The sequence below is a fragment of the Quercus suber genome, unplaced genomic scaffold (assembly GCF_002906115.3).
Source record: "Quercus suber isolate HL8 unplaced genomic scaffold, Cork oak 2.0 scaffold_343, whole genome shotgun sequence".
In the NCBI taxonomy this organism is placed as follows: domain Eukaryota; kingdom Viridiplantae; phylum Streptophyta; class Magnoliopsida; order Fagales; family Fagaceae; genus Quercus; species Quercus suber.
The window spans coordinates 131,744-149,703 of NW_027069795.1; the positions used below are offsets into that span (position 1 = coordinate 131,744).

At 34.9% G+C, this 17,960-nt stretch overlaps 1 protein-coding gene across 2 annotated transcripts in view; it reads left to right on the top strand.

Moving 5' to 3' along the window:
• Positions 1-17,316, top strand: part of LOC112005188 (uncharacterized) — a 29,005-nt gene extending 11,689 nt beyond the window's left edge. The window contains exons 9-14 of one of the 2 annotated variants that reach the window (XM_065759820.1): positions 1,404-1,525; positions 1,604-1,673; positions 2,993-3,085; positions 4,531-4,658; positions 6,456-6,597; positions 17,094-17,316. In XM_065759820.1, the coding sequence (XP_065615892.1) occupies positions 1,404-1,525; positions 1,604-1,673; positions 2,993-3,085; positions 4,531-4,658; positions 6,456-6,597; positions 17,094-17,228 (690 nt within the window). In that variant the 3' untranslated portion in view covers positions 17,229-17,316. Of the gene's footprint in view, positions 1-1,403; positions 1,526-1,603; positions 1,674-2,992; positions 3,086-4,530; positions 4,659-6,455; positions 6,598-7,036; positions 7,288-17,093 lie in introns of those variants that run through there. The other variant, XM_065759819.1, reaches the window with a different exon arrangement.
• Positions 17,317-17,960: the final 644 nt, after the last annotated feature.

The following is a 17,960-nucleotide window of genomic DNA, read 5'->3' on the forward strand; positions in this document are numbered from 1 at the left end:
CTTGGCTCCGTACTCAACTTCTGCACTAGATCAAGTGATCAAGTGTTCCCCTTGATAGGTGTAATATCCAGTTGATGATCTTCTGTCTAAGGGTGATCCTACCCATTCTAAATCTGTAAATACTTCTACTTTTAGGTGACCATTAGCTCTGTACAGAATTCCATGACTTGGATGTGCTTTAAGGTACTTAACAATTTGGAGAGTTGCCTCCTAACGTGGAAGGTGAGGAGTTTCCATATTCTGGCTCACAACACTCACTGCAAAAAATATATTTGGACATGTAATGATGCGATATTTTAATTTTCCAAACAAGTGACAATATCTCTCAGGGTTGGACAATAATTCTCATTGATCCACATATAGTTTGACATTAGGATTTATAGGAGTCTCTATAGGTTTGAACCTGACAAGCCTCTTTGGTATGGACACCACATCTGAGGGGATTATTTTATCTTTATCTTTATGTATTAGGATTAGTAGTTGAGTTCAGCTGGGATTAGTTTTCATGGATTTAATCTTTTTCTTTATCTCCTGGAAGCTCTATAAAAAGGCTCCAAATGATTTATTTGTTTTTTAGACTATTATTCATTGATAAAAGTTCCTTTGTGAAAGTGCTTTTCTTGCTTGGTTGTGAATCCAAGCAACCCTTAGGTGGGAAGCCTAAGGTTACATGGCTGTTCTAGGTGTTGAAGCCTAGGCTATCCTGCATCACTGTTTCTTCCATAAATATCTAACAAACACTTCCTTTGTGACAAACGAATTCCTCTTTTAGATCATACTACTTCAACACCTAAGAAATAACATATCTTTCTCAAATCCTTAGATTGAAACAAGCTTTGGAGGAATGACTTTAACTTATCAATTCCTTCCTTGTCATCACTAGTGATAATTATATCATCAACATAAACAATCAATAAGATTTTCCCTCGCTCAGTGTGTGTAAGAGAAAACAGAGTGATTAGACCAAAAACAGTGTAATCCAAACCTGATTATTGCACCACTGAATTTGCGAAACCATGCTATGTTAGGTTGCTTAAGGGCCTCACAAAGTCCACACACCTTACTAGACTCCCCCTTGAAACAAACCCAAGTGTTTGCTCTATTTAGACCTCCTATAAATAACCATGGGAAAGACATTTTTCATCCAATTGAAACCTTGGCCAACCGGGTTAACAACCAAGGATATTAAAATCCAAACATTGGAAATTTTAGCAATATGAGAAAAAGTCTTAAGAGTAATCTACACCAAGTCTGAGCACACCCCGTAGCAACCAAACAAGCTTTCAAATGCTCAATAGTTAGATCCATCAAGTACTTCATAGTATAGGCTTTTGGTAGACTTTATAGCGCACATATTCTTGTTTCTTTCCAATAGTTGAAATTTGACTTGCATAAACATTCAGGTTCATTACTTCTGGCCTTTAAATAGCATTGCTGCAAAGGAGTTTGAAAAGTTATGGTGTGAATTGACCAACCAATTGGGAGGAGAAATCACCACGGATAATGTCCCTGTGATGTTTGGCAGGTACTTATTAATGCAATGTTACTAATTTAATACATGTACTTTTTTCCAATTTAAAGACGTACATATTTTTTAGATCAGAACATTGGAAGTTCCTAAAAGCTGTGAGGGAGTAGCAAGGTTCACATTCGAGTATCTTTGTGGTCGGCCGGTATTATGCTTGCCTTTGTATGAGCTTAATTTTGAGTTTTATTTTTATCTATATGCTTTTTTTATTTATATGATATTTCTTTTTCTGCCCTCAAGTATTCAATGAAGCTCCGTATTCTTTTATCTTTATTTTTTGGATTAAGTAGTTATTCATCTAAACTTATTGTTCCACCTCTTGTGAACTAGATTGTTGTAAGGATATGCCTGCTTTAACCCATTAATGTGCATAAATGTAGTCACAACCCAAACCCAAATCATGGTCAAGGTGCATGATGGGATAGTAAGGCTATCAATCTGTTCATTTTGCTGCACTTCTTAACCTAAACAATTTACCCATTTTCCTCACTTTAAGGCGTACCATAAGGATATAATTAGCATTTTTATCATCTACCAAAAATAAATCATAATGTCAGAGCACTTAAATTACGTGGTCAAGATAACTTTCTCAATTAACATATAATCAAGAAATTTTCTAATGATGAAAATTCTTTTAGATAATAAATACCATCATAATCATCTAAAGTTCCAATGATTTTATTATAGCAATTCTCCAAGAAAAAAAAATAAATCTCAATAAATAGGTTTGACCTCCATGTTACTGCTTATCTCTCAAGTCTTTTCAGTCCTGTTATGATAAATACGATCTACCAGTTGTTATCGAGTCAGCTTGTAAGGTAGATTGTTTGTTGCTTTCTTGAATAAATATTGAAGTTAAAAAAAAAAAAAAAAAGGCAGTTGAAGTCCACCAATACTATGAGCCTCTAATTTAACTGGACCTCAAGGATCTGGAAAATTTTAAATCAAACTTTAATGAGATAACTCAGTAAGCAGAATTTGTGAATTCAATATCAAATGCATCTATTGATTGGGTTATATTGTGAAAGGAATGACTCAATATCATGTATTGGAATGGAAAAAGAGAATGGAAATAACATCTAACCAACAGTTCCAGTATTGTTTTTAGCTCTTGTTTTTTGTTCCCAGAAAACCATTTTTTGATTTTAGCTTATCAAATGTGTTTTTACAAAAAGAAAAAAACAATCTGCGATTTTTTGTTTGTTTGTTTGTTTTGATTTTCATAAACAAATCTTAAAAATAAAATTCAGAGAATGTATCCAAATTGGGCATGATGTCCCCACATTCTATCAACACCGTTAGATGGTTATAAAGACAAACTCTTTGACAATTACTGTTTATAAATTGGCTTCAGTTCTTTTGTTCTTTTTGTAAGTTGTTTTTTTTTTTTTCTTTGGGTGTGTGTCTGGGGGGAGGGGGGGATATCTGTGTTTTTCATTTGACCTCATTGTCAATTCTCTTCAGGTAGGTGCAGCAGATTATATTGCAGTTGCAGAAAATTATCATACTGTCTTCATATCTGACATTCCGATGATGAGTATGCGCATCCGTGACAAGGTACAGTTGCTACATATAGGATTACTTGTGCGTATCATAGGTTCACCTATGTTGTTTGAGCTTCAACCGAAGAGAGTTATTTAAAATTCTTTTTGACATAGCGCAAAAGGGAATGAAGTTGAACCAAATTTTTTGTGGAGAGCTAGGGTTTTGAAGAATTAGGGTTAGTGTTTGGTGATGGGAAAAGGGCTGGAGAATAGTAGGCAATATAGAGTTTCTAATGGTGAAAAGAAATAGTAAGATTTGTGGATGAAGTAAAGGGGAAACCTAGGGTTTGGGTTGCTGTTCCAAGGTTGTGGACAATTTCCCGAGATTAGTAATTTAGCTTTTGTGGATTATTTGTAGTATTTGATGGATAGGTGCTTTGGGGTTGTAAAGTTTTGGATTTTAGCATTTTAAAGATAAATCAATGTGTGATTGTAATCCTTTCAAAAAGTAAAAATAAAAATGTGTGATTGTAATGTTTCAAGTTGCTGGAAATTTAAGGATAGAGAAGAAAAAATGAAAAGGTTCTAGCATCACACCTCAAAGCAGGTTGCATCAAAGAAACCTTGAACAATACTACATAGCTTTAGAAAATTTAGAAAACATATTCTCTCCCTTATTGAATTGAAAGCATTGCTTCCATATAAAGAGATGGTTAATACCTAACCATAATAGAGCTTAAACTCCTTGGGCTTTGATAACTAAGCCCAAACTAACTGAATTCACAAATAAGCATTCTTGTTGGGACTAAAACTCACAAGGAAGAAAATAGATTTATGAATGGAATTAAATATGCAGTATTTACCGACAAAAGTATTTGGTTATAGGTAAAAATCAATATACTTCTAATGTTGAATCGGGATCAACCATGACAAAAATAAAGCATTGGGTTGGACTCTTCTTTGGTGTCAAGGTAATAGCTATGAATAGTCATCGACTCCTCCAATAAAGTAATCAAAATCCCCAAATAAGACCCAATAGACCAATAGTACAACCATGTCCAGAAATAAGAAAATTATAGAGTTGTCCCTGATACTTAAAAAATAATTAAAATGCAATTGTCTTCTAGTTGCCTTCCGTCACTTTTGTTATAGGCCTAGCACAGAAATCTGCATTTGTGTACTGAGTCAGGATAAGATGAAACTAAACAAAGAATGTGGGGATCAATACAATAACTACTTGCTATCATTTTAATCTTTCAGTTGTAGTTACCTAAGCATTTTATTAAAAAAAATTATATTAATGAACTGTCAAACAGGATTGGGAAAAGCATGTAAAGGGGAAGGGTAGAGGGAGAAAGCTTTTGACTAAATTGTCCCTGTTAAAATCAAAGCTTTGTGGCCATTATGAGTCACTATCCATTACATGTACAGTCACATGTGTATGGTGGAGTTGTTATATAAATGCTTTCTGCACATCCTTTTTCTTGTTTTAAGCAAAATTGTGTTTGCACTTCTCAGGCACGGCGGTTTATCACCCTTATCGATGAGTTGTACAATCATCACTGCCGCCTATGTTGTTTATCAGCCTCTTCAATTGACGAATTATTTCAAGGGACTGAAGAGGGTACACTTTTTGATTTGGAGAGGTAAGCATCTTACTTGAATGATGATCCTACATTGAATAATTATAGGTTCAAGAGATCTTAAGATTGAGAAGTTTTGATGTTCTAGGCCCGTACTTGAATCTGATGATCGCTCCTTTAGGTGTTTGTTCAGTTCAATTATTTTTCTAATACCTACTGCAAGTAGTTGAACAGTTAACTTTCTTGCTACAAATCAAATTTCTGTGACAGTGTAGTGAAAATTATACTTGAGTTGCAATCGTGGAGTCTTGTTAATAAATTGATTGCAGATTGTAGATTCCACATAGTATCCCATATCCACTAGAAAAGATTCTGTTTCTGAATGAGCCATTGCACACGAAAAGATCCTGATGCTTTTATATAGGTCCTTATTGAAAGTGCCACATGGCCAAGAGCCTTCTAGCTTAGTGTCATTACTTGGTCTCCTTCATAAGGAGAAAGAAGATTCAAAGCCCCCCCCCCCTCCCCCACTTGTAACAATGGATTTTTTTTTTAATTACAAAAAAAGTGTCAAAGCTTAAACAGTTGATTTTGCGTAATTATATTTTGTTCTTATGGTGGAGTTTTTATTTTGTCCTTTTTATTGGAGAGAGCAAGGGGGGCACGGTGGAATCTCTATTGAAAGCCTTTACATCAAACACCATCGAAATGACCTCTCTATATTGAGGCAAACTTGTGTTCACTAATAATTCTGTCTCCTTGCTCCTGGGCATGAGCATAAACTTTTTAGCCCATTAGGGTTGAATGCCATTGGATTATCTAGCAACTAATTCTGGCGGTTAGGGTTAGTTGTCTATAGGGTTTACTAGCTAGAAGTGAGTCCGAGGGGATCTTCTTTAGAAAGGTTCCCTACATTATATATATATTGTCTCCTTGATAACTGTATATTATTTAGTCCAAAATTATTCTGTTCCTGAAGATGACTTTGACATGATGCTCTGATAGTGGTGGCAATGCCGAATATAACCTTGTTCCTTTCCAAAGTACTTGAGGGGCATTTCTGATTTCTCCATTCAATTGGCATGATTTTAAGTCTTGTTGAACAGTTCAGTCAACCAAATTATCAACTGTTAGCACTAGAATTGAGTACTGTGTTTTTCTATTTCAGATGTTTTTCAGATGTTTTTCAAGTAGTTTTTGTCTTTGATCTCTTCTAGAATTGAGTACTGTGTCTTCCAAAAGTCCCTTGCATGTAAAAGTGATTTTTTATGAGTTGAAGTACTTTATGAACTTTATTTGAAAGAATTTTTTCTTTCAATATTTTAATGACAAACAAATGTGACAGCCTGAAAGTGAATTACAAGATACTGACTTATGATAGTACAGCCACAAAAGTCTTACCATATATACGACATGTACATGGAGGGACAGCTTAGGCAAGCAGCAAGGCCCTAGTTTGGCTAGAATTTTGACTTTATGCTGTGTCCGAATCCTTAAAAATCACCTCCTATTGTTTGAAACAACATCGCAGAAGTAGTTTCTATTTCGAAGTCCCATTGTACTTTAATGTTGAACACACACATTGTGTAACTTGAAAATTAGCTTCTAGCTGGGAGAAGAGAAGGTGTTGATAAACACGAGACCTATAGTCACTCAAAACAGCATATGTGGGAGTCATCCACTCATACTGTAACTAAAGCCCATGACATATGCTTCAGTTGGTGCTTTAAAGCCCAAGTAGGCTCATTGATATTATTTTACCCCTTTTAACTTGACAAATGAGTTTGTCATAATTGGTAATTAGATTGCCTGAGTAAAAACGTGTCTGTTAACTGACAATGTCTACTTTAATGCTTCCAGTTTCCAGTTTGAAACAGAGACAGAAGGTGCTAAACTACGGACAAATGTCTTAGCAGAAGGCAATGTTGGCTCAGGAGGTGCCCCAACGGGTATTATATCCATGCTATCGGGTCAAGAAGAGATGTTTGCTTTCCGCCGAGCAGTAAGTGCTGCCTGTTTGGTACAGTTTATTTTTTCAGCTTTTTCATAATGGGTTATTTGAAAAGTTGTTCCTAGAAAAAAAAGAAGAAAGAAAGTAGGATTTAAAAAAGCTATACATAGAAAAAAGTTAAGTTTCAAAACAGAATGCCCTGTCATAACTTATTGCTATGACCTTGGACCTTTTTAATGCACATTTAGAGTGCACTTGAGACAATGAGTTGTAGTTAGCTCAACTGATTAAACCTTTTGTTCTCAAATAAGAGATCTTTGGATCAACATACACTAAAAACTAATTGATTTCTGGGCCTAATGATAAAGAGCACTAATCATTATGGAGCGGACACCATAGGGTTCCTTGAGTAACATTATATTTCTCAACTCAACACTGAGAATGGAAACTATTACAGATGTTATGTTTAACAAATGAGCTGTCTATGTAGGTCTCCCGCTTGATTGAAATGCAGACGCCTTTATACTTGGAGGGAGTCCATATTCTTCATCCATATTTCCGGAGACAAAAACAAGAATTTCAAAATAATTGTGTAAGCACCTTACAATCTCATTCATCATCATGAGAAGTGATTATTTCAAGGAACAGGGACTTCCCTATTCTGTAATAATGAATTTAACAATGGAAAAGTATGTTGAAATATCAAATTAATAAAAATTGACATTTTATTCTTTACAACAATATCCCTAGTACAATCTGACATGATTCATAATGCCAAGCATTACAAAAAGAGCAATGCTATGTTCACAACGTATTCACAACAAATCTTGAGAATCTTGAAACATGTCTTATTGGTCTTGCAACTGGTGCTTGGATGCACCCCAATTAAATCCTACAATTATAACAATATGAGTATATCAGCATGATAATTCATGTCTTTTTGGGGGTTAGTAAAATGATAGTTCCTACAAATAAAAAATATAACACATAAGGTGATTACTGTGCATATTCAACGTTGATCCTCACACCATATCTTGGGATTGAGATGGCTGCAAAGGCTTTGAATGGCAAGGCCATTGTTGCTCTGCAGGGGTTGTATCGACAAAAATCAACAACCTCCACGACTATGGATTGATTCCTACACGGTCACCGTGGGCCACTGATGCATCGCATCCTGTATCTCCGACCACATGCTGCTCCATTGTCCCATATGCCATTGCTGACCGCAGCGAAATGTCCATCTGAAGGGAATTGATCCTGGTCGTCACCATAGCATTTCGTTGCTTCATAAACAAAGCAAATGAAATAAGATGGAGGAGGGGAAAGATAATAGAAGGGATCATCAGAGTGCAAGTTTAGGACCTTTAATCGGTCTAGAAAAATGGTTTGACAATCAAAGGGTGGAAAATTTTCTCATGCTCAATTTGTCCAACTCCATCATGTCAACATTGTGACTTCCATAATCATGGAGGATCCTTCTCAAAGACAAACACAGAAGGAACTTAAAAAAAATAAGACACTGTCAGAAAAAACTTTTTATGTAAAAAGATTTGTCATGTCTATTTTGATTAACTCCAAATTTGTTTTTTTTTTTTTTCATTGATAAGCGTAAATAAGGGATTTGATCAGAAATTAAACCCACAAGGAGGTAGATGCCACTACTTCATAAAAGGTCGCTAATACCTCTTAATTGCTTTTCACACTAAAGAACCTCTTTAAGAGTTCTTTCTATTAAAAGTAAGTATACAATGGAGATTGTTTATTTTTCTACTTACGTAAGTATGGAGGACCATAATACCTGGCCGTCCCAACATCGCCAAGAGCTCCTCCAAGAATATCAAAGCACGAGCAAAGCAGAAGCAGTGTTGTTAAGAATGACTGCATTTTGTTCTTCTATATTCAAAACCATGTGGAAGCACTTATATATATATATATATATGTGCCTTTAGAGCTTTTCGTTCCTGAGCATTTCTATGCTTGAAAGTTGCATCATTATTTATTCTGAGAAATTGGTGACAAAAATCATGAATTTCTTATCAACTTTATCTTATCAAATCTCTTTACCTAGCATTATTGTTGGTGCATTGTCATGATTATCTTCCTTGATACATGGAAGTCAAAGCGTGTATGTCTTGCCACTCACATGAGCGTATAAACTGGTTTACAGCTTTTGAAAGAGGTCAATTAGGAAAGGAAAAAAAACAGTTGATTTTTTTTTTTTTTTTTTACAATTTTTAATTTTTTTTTTCTTGTAAGTATTAAAACTTTTTTAAATTGATTCATTAACAAATGCTTTAAACGAACCTGTTAACCGGATCTTATATATATATATATATATTTTTTTTTTACAAATGAGAGTATTTAAGACGTTTTCAAGTATTCTATGGAGGTGGTCCCAAAATGTTGGTGAGAAGTTTCGAACCTAAAATTTCATGGATATCATAAAACCTTATGAACCATTAAACTAACCCCTTGAAATTAATAAAAAACTACTATATTTACAATGAAATGGAGAGGGTTTTCTAAAAATTAAAATAATTAAATTATATAATTGACAATATCATATCTCCCCTTGTTGATTTGCATGAAGTTAGATCCCTTAATTTAGGTTATTTGTAGGATGTAGTCATGATTATTTTAAAGAGTTTTTTTTAGGTAAACTTTTTTTTTTCCCTTGCGTAAGATCCATTTAGCTAGGTTACCTACAGTTATGATTATTTTACTATTTTTTTTTTTTTTTTAAAGAGTGATTGAATTATGGCTCAAATTCCATTGAAGGGACAAAATGGCATTAGATCAGTAGCGATTTTGTGTTTTACTCAAATTTTAAGGTTTCTTTTTGGCTTAAGACTAGCTTGATAAAACATTTTGATGGAGATACAATCACATGACTCACATGCAATAAGCTTGACATCTGTCATTGATTTCTTCCAGCAAGGAAACCATTACCGACCGTGATTTCATGCCACTGATTAGCACAACACTTTTTATATCTTAATTTCTTTAATTAACACAACAACACACACAGCAGTTGTAGAATATTTTAAAATTTTTTGCTACTTTAGGTTGTGTTTAGTTCCCGTAAAATATTTTTTAGAGAATAGCATATTTTTCAGAGAATAGCCTATTTTCTGGAAATGCTATTTTCGGAAAAGGAAAATATTTTCAAGTGTTTGATTGCATTATGAAAATTGTTGTAGAAAATATTTTCATGTGTTTGGTTCTATTATGAAAATGTTATTTTCCTACACATTTTCTCAATTATTTTCTCAGCATCCAAATAAATTTTATTACAAAAAATTTCAAAATCACAGCCAAATCCCAATCCACAGATCAAATCACAGCCAAATCCCAACACCACACACCACCAAACTCCAATTCAACCCACGGCAGCAAACTCTGACAATCAAAAGCCACAAAAGAAACAAAACCCAAGAAAAAAAAAATCATTAAATCCGGTCAGATCATTGCGGTGAGGCAACTGGGTTTGAAGGCGAAGGCATGTGAGGCAACTAGGTTCGATCGGCGCGGTGCGACTCGCTGGGTCTGAGTCGAAGGTCGAAGGCAATGGGTTCGTGGGTTCATGGTGATGGGTCTAGAAGTGCGATCGACGATCGACACGGCGCGGTGCTGCGATTGGCGATCGGGTTCGCCGGCGAAGTCTCTTCTTCCTCTCTCTTTGCGATTTGGGCTCTCTCTTCTTCCTCTCTCTCTCTCTCTTTTTCCGAAAATGCTTTGAAGTGAAAATAGGAACTGAAAACCATTTCCATGGTCAAAGGGAAAATAGGAAATAATTTTTCGGAAAATTTTATTTTCCGTAACTACCAAACACGTGGATCAGGTGGAAAATAATTTTCTGAAATTGTTTACCACCAAAACAAACGCAGCCTTAGACTCATGGTTGATCTCTAATGGACCGACTGCCAGAAACGTAGCATCTGGTTCAGCATGAGTTAGGGGTGACGGCTATCAAATTCGCCTTGCAGTTTGCACTCTACCCTGAAGAAATGGGTCTTTTATTAATTTTGTCTTTTCTTATATATAGGTAATGGACCTTCCTTGTCATTGATTCTAAATTCTAATAATTAAGAAATGCTTAGTGCTCAGGAAAGATCATTCCATTGGGAGTACTCATTTGTGAACTTGTACCAGTGCTTCTAGATATTTATTCTGTCACTATGTGATTAGATTGCTCAGAATATTTCAAAGAGATATAGTCACATGCTACATTGGTGTAATTGTCAGATTAATCGATTCCCACCCACTTATATGAGACTCGTATATGATCTACCACAAACGTCAATTTTACGCCCTCGAGATATATATATATATATATAAATTAAAATGCAATTATAATATTAAAATAGCATATTCTATGTATAAAATTGGCAATTATCTCATGAGTTACAAAAAAGTTATGTTATATGTAATTTTTTTTTTATAATATTATACCATCTAATAATTTTTTATTTAGTTAATATTTTAAAAATCTTAACTTTAAATTACATATTCGGTATGTTCGTAACACTTATTAAATTTCTAATTAATTAGATATTATGTAATGTTTGACCAATAAAATCATTTTTATGCACAATTTACAACATAAAAAAAGTATAAGAATTAAAAAATTTATAGATAAAATAGTTATTAGTATCTAATTGTCTTAAAATTGTGCAAGTATTGGATAGATTTTTCAAATTTTTTTCATTAAATTAGGTGATTTGTGGGGATTCAAATTATTCCAAGTCTTTATTAAAAAAAAAATCAAATAAATCAAATCGTTGAAAATCTGTATGTATAGAATTGGAATAGGGATTGTCTCTCAATTGTCTACACTATGGAGTATATGGACACCCCCAACAAACTTGTGTAGCATAGAGGAGAAATAGAACTCCTTTAAAAAGTAGTGAAGTACTCTACTTTACCTATTTCTTTTTGGGATATGCCCTAGAAACAATATACCTTCTAAACCTAATTCCATCAAAGTATACTCTCAAGGTACCTGTTGAAGTGTGGATTGAGCGAAAGCCTAAAATGAGAAACCTTCACATTTGGGGATGTTCAACATATGCGCTGAAATGAAAGACACATAGTGGGAGGATGATCAAGCCAATTTATACATCATAGTGGGAGGATGATTAAGGCAATTCATAGATTCATGTTTTTAATAGAAACTTATGAAGTCATCCCAAAAAGAACTAAATTTTTTCATTGGTCATACAAAATATATAGATGATGATCACTAGATCAAGGCCACGAAAAATTAATTGGATTCTATTTATTCCAATTATGTTTGGGAACTTGTAGAGGTGCCTACTGACATTAAATCTATTGGTTGTAAATTCTATTGGTTGAACATCATGACAGGTCCACTAAGAAAAGGGTATAAAAACAAAGGTGGAGTGTGAGGTGTTAGGACATATGTGATTCACTTGATAGGAACATATGTACTATTTTTTGTAATTAGCTAATCCTTTGAGAAAATGACTTTACTTGTATTTGGGTAGATCTAAGATGTGTTTAATACTTTAAGAAATTTTGTTTCAAGATCAAGTGTTGAAACCATGCAAATTTGTCCAAGATTCAAATCTGAAAAGTGTTTGCCATTAAACTCGACAGCTAGCCATTTGTTGAGGTTTAAAGAGCTGATCAGCCCTGTGGCTCGACAGTAGCTCAACAGCTAAGCATCTGTCAAGGTTTAAGAAAAACAGATTTTTAGTTCTGTTTTAACTCTAATCCGTGATTATGTGTTTGGGCTTTCTTTTCTCACAACCCAAGACATATAAAAGGATTATTTTAAGGGCCATCAAAGTGGACACAAGTTGCACAAGTGTTGAGCAAAGTTTGTTCAAGCAAATTGTGACTAGAGACAAAACTTGCCCTAGTTCATCATTTTTGTGAAGAAGTCGCTGTGTTTGTGCACATAGAGTTTTGTAACCAAGCATCTTCTAGATCTTCATCATCTGGACTGAATANTTAGGAGTGGTGACCTTAAAATCGCCCGGTGGAGTTTTTGCCGTGTTGGTTTTCCTATTCGTAAACAAATTACCATATCAATTTATTTTTCGCTGCATACTTAGTTTAATTGATGATTTGTTTGTGCTACCATGCGTTTGCATGTTAATTTAATTAATTAATTAAACTTGGCTAATTAATCACAAAGGGTCAATACATTTTTTGCCTATCATGAGAGTCGAGGGTTGGAAAACTGGGGAGAGAGAGAGAGAGAGAGAGAGAAATTGGTTGATGCTTGAGAATCATTATCCAGCTCGGGAGACCAAAAGGCCACCATGGCTACCTGAGATCCTCATCAAGTAATCATATTTCTGTACGAAATCAACCAATAGTCTACCCAAATCACCACCATCAAACCCAAAACTCTGTTGGGACCTCACATTGTGGGCTAAACCCAGAACATAATACAAATTAATTAGTTATTTAGGCCCAACAAGCCCAGGGTTGTTGGAATATCACCACCACAATTGCCATTAAAAAAAGGCAATCTTGACATCCATTTGCCATATCTTACAACCAAGATAAGTCAGCAATATATAAGAGAATTTTGATAGAATTAAACATGGCAACTAGCAAACAGTTTCCTCATAATTGATCACATCTTTCTGAGTAAACTTTTTCAGTCTTGCTTGAAGGTTTCAACCTTCCATCTATCACTCTTTTTTGCTTGTAAATCCATTTAGGGGGGGGGGGGGGGGGGGGGAGGGGAGGGGAGGGGGATATCCTGCATGTACATAGGTCCCTCCACTCATGAGGTTTGGTGGCTTCCTAAGTCTTCGTTACTGTTCTAACATGTCTAAGCATGTATCAGAGATGGGACCCACAACACTACCATTGAAACGATTTTCTAGTTACTATTGTGCCCGACGCCAAATTCTGTGTTTGGCAGGTGGATTCCCTAAAGGCACTACCTTTCATCCTTGGGGATAGTGGGGTTTGTTCGGATACGCCTACCGAGGATGCGTAAGTTTGTGTTGTAGCTCGGTGTTCATTAAGTTTGGGTCGAGCCCAAACTTAAATATGCTCAGCTTGGGCTTGGTATGGGCCAAACTTTTGCCCTCCTACATCAACCTTGAGGAAGACATATTTATGATGCATCCAAACAAATTTATTACAAAGAATCAAGAGTATATGGTAATGGTATGCAACCTATAAAAGTCCATCTATGTACTAAAGGAAGCATCTAGGTCTTGGAACATTATATTTGATCACGCAATCATATTGTTTGGTTTTAATCAAAATTCTGATGAAACCTTTGTATACAAGAGATGTCAAGATAAATTTTTGAGATTTTTAGTGTTGTATGTTGATTGCATTCTGCTCATTGGGAATGATATAGGGTTATTCTTGTGAGTGCTAACTAGTTTGGGGTCGATGGCACGATGGTTGACTTACACGGCTTTTTGTGCTTTGGTTTGGGTTCCACCCTTTAATATGGGCTTGGGAGTATGTCAACGCCTCAAGAGCAAGGGAGGAGAAAGGAGTCGCCATGTGCTTGTAGGTCCAATAAGAACAACTTTAAACTCATAGGCGAAGATCTAATTAAGCCAAATTGAGTCCAAAGTTAGGGTACGTTTAAGGTGTTGGACACCAAGAACTACCCAACCGTAGTTTCACTTGTTTATGATCACATCTAAATGGACTTTAGTAAGTACACACCAATAACATACATTCTCACCCTAAACGTAAATTCTAAAATATGGATGGAAGCCAACCAATGGGATGACAATAAAGTGCAAAAAATAAATAATTCAAACATTATGCCTAACTAAGCGTGTGCACAACCAAATATATCTAACCATGTGAACATCCAAACGTGAATATACAAACATGTGATTTTTAATTTAAGTTAATGATTAAATCTTATACAAGGAATATTTTTTAATTGGATGAAATGAGAGATATCAATATAGAGGTGATCTCACTATAGAACAGTAGTGCAACTACTCACAATAGATTTCCAACTTTATATCTTAGTGTTAAGACTCTTGAAACTCGAGAAGAAGTTGTTGCATGTGGTAGCTCCTTGCACATGTCATTCATACAAGCCATAGGTGTGAGAGAGGAATGTCATGGAATGTGCAAGGTTTCTCTACGCAGCAATAGGCTATGCAGCCTCATTTGGGTGCATGACTAGACAAGATGGCTTAGAGGTAATTTGATGATGGCTTTGCAAAGGTGTTTGTTACATTGCATGCCGTGCATGTGTTTCAAACATTTATTGCAATGAGGTGACACGTAGGAACCTTGCGTCAGCTTGGCCTTGCATTTCTTGGTGTGCGGTGGGTTGGCTGTGTGAGGGCAAGGAAGGGTTAGGCTGCTTGAGTGTGTGGCATATGAAGTTGGGTTGTGGCTTTGCGTGACCAATTGTGGTTAAGCCTACATATATACATGGGTGGAGATGTGCTATTAGGATTTGTGGGTTATGTTGGCCAGGCCAGACTTGGAGGTGGAATTGGCACGAAACAAGCCCTCCACATGGTGGTGCATGGACAAGGATTCGCGTTGGGCAATATATTTTAGGCTGCTAGGTCGCTCGGCAAGGCTTGAACATGTGCAATAAGCTGTGCACATATGTCCAATAGGTGGCAGCAACTTGGTGTAACAGTTACTAAACAATTCTTGCCGTGACAGACTTTGTGGAAATGCTGGCCAAGACAACATGTAAAGGCTCCAACTCAACAAGGCTGTTTGTCCTTTAGGCAGTTCCCATGTGACAGCAAGACAAGGAGCAATTACTTGATAGTTATTTCTTGCAAATTATAAACCTAAGTTTTGGGGGTGTCAACAACATATGTGGGTCTACATGTTAGGCAAAAACAAAGTGTGCATTGTGTGGGAAAACATTGTAACTCTGGCGTTTGAAGCCTTGGTTGCTATGTGTTTAGACTAACGTATATTTTGGTGGGGAAAAGCCTTAGTCTTTACTTTGTTCTTTGAGGCAAAGTAATAAAGGTTAGGAGTTTTCCCACAAGCTTTGTATTTCTTGTGCATGTTTGCATTGTGATGTGTTTATTGAATTCACACAAACTGTTTTGAGTGTTTACTGCGTGTGTGTTGGTTTAATGGCTGAGACTAAATGGATATTTTTTTTTTTGAGAAAAACTAGGTGGATAACTTAATGAATGAAAATGATTCTAGAGAAGGTTGCGTTTGTTCCTAGATTTACAGCTCTTCAAGAATTTATAACTCTTTATATAAGGATACAAGAATGTCTATATGTAGACGCCAAGTTTTCGGGCCATTTCGTCATTGCTCCGCTCATTTCTAGAAAAACTCAGTGTCTATGATTTCTACCCTCATGGGATTTTCATCTTATATGGAACCAATAAATTCAAATTATTTCAAATCATTGTAAACCTCTATGTATAGAGTTGTACAGACATCAAAGAAAATGCTAGCTAGAGAGTAGAGAATTATTAATAAAATAAAATAAAAAAATCTTTTTAGTGGGAAGATTCGAATTAGTGACAATATAAAAATTCCATCCAATGCCGCCTGATCCTATATATATTATCATAAATTTGCGCTCCATTTTTAAATTACAACATTATGTATACAATGCTGAAATTTTTTTTATACATGATCAAATTACAAGATTATATGCTATCAAAAAAAAAAAAAAATTACAAGATTATATATATAATGCTAAATAAAAAAATCAAGCAACGATCATCCTTCTCTAACATCCCAATTTACATTCCTTAAATACCCCTTTCAGAATTTCGAGCAGACTAACCCCCTGACTTGGGAAATTTTTTTTTCCCACGTATAATATTTTTTTAATTTTTTTTTTGAGCACCCTAAAATACAATTTTGATCCCCTAAAAGAAGCCCAACAACAAATTAATTCAACATCAACCTTTATCTTGGTCTTAAAAAAAAAAAAAAAAAAAAAAATTTTTTTTTTTTTTTTTTAATGATTGCATTGTTGTGTTGAATTCTTAATAGAGTAATGCAAAAGGTAAAACAAAAAATTTTCTTAATGAATTATAAAGACTAAAAAGTTGTTAAAGTTGAGTTGAATTGTTAAATAAAAGAATTGAAAAGAGTAAAGACAAAAACTAATAAACAATAAATTAAAGTGTTCTAAGCAATAATAATTAAAGTTCCACTTAACAATAATAATTTATATTAACAGCAATAATTAATAACTTTATCATAGTAAGAGACAATTGATGATTTTCAATATTTAATTTTAGCAACAATAATTAATATTTTCAAAGAAAATATTAATTATGTATTGCTATGACCTTGGACCTGTTTAATGCACATTTAGAGTGCATCTGAGATAGTGGGTTGTAGTTAGCTCAACTGATTAAGCCATTTATTCTTAAATAAGAGATATTTGGTTCAATTCTTGCATACAGTACTAAAAACCAATTAATGTCTGGACCTAATGATAAGAGCACCAATCATCATGGAGTGGACACCATAAGTTCCTTGAGTGATATTATAGTATTTCTCAACTCAAACACTGAGAATGGAAACTATTACAGATGTTATGTTTAACAAATGAGCTGTCTATGTAGGTTTCCCGCTTGATTGAAATGCAGACGCCTTTATACTTGGAGGGAGTCCATATTCTTCATCCATACTTCCGGAGACAACACCAAGAATTTCTAAATAATTGCCCAAGCACCTTACAATCTCATTCATCATCATAAGAAGTGATTATTTCATTCATCATCATGAGAAGTGATTATTTCAAGGAACAGGGACTTCCCTATTCTGTAATAATGAATTTAACAATGGAAAAGTATGTTGAAATATCAAATTAATAAAAATTGATATTTTATTCTTTACAACAATATCCCTAGTACAATTTGACATGATTCATAATACCAATCATTACAGGAAGAGTAATACTACGTTCACAATGTTTTTATAACAAATTCTGAGAATCTTAAAACATGTTTTATTGGATCTTGCAACTGGTACTTGGATGCACCCCAATTAAATCCTACAATTATAACAATATGAGTATATCAGCACGATAATTCGTGTACGGTAAGTCTGTCTTTTTGGGGTTAGTAAAATGATAGTTCCTACAAATAAAAAAATATAACACATAAGGCGATTACCGTGCATATTCAATGTTGATATTGACACCATATCTTGGGATTAAGATGGCTGCAACGGCTTTGAATGGCAAGGCCATTGTTGCACTGCAGGGTTGTATTGACAAAAATCAACTACCTCCACGACTATGGATTGATTCCTACATGGTCGCCTTGGGCCACTGATGCATCAAATCCCGTATCTCCGATCACATGCTGCTCCATTGTCCCATATGCCATCGCTGACTGCAGCGAAATGTCCATCCGAAGGGAATTGATCCTGGTCATCACCATAGCATTTCATTGCTTCATAAACAAAGCAAATGAAATGAGATGGAG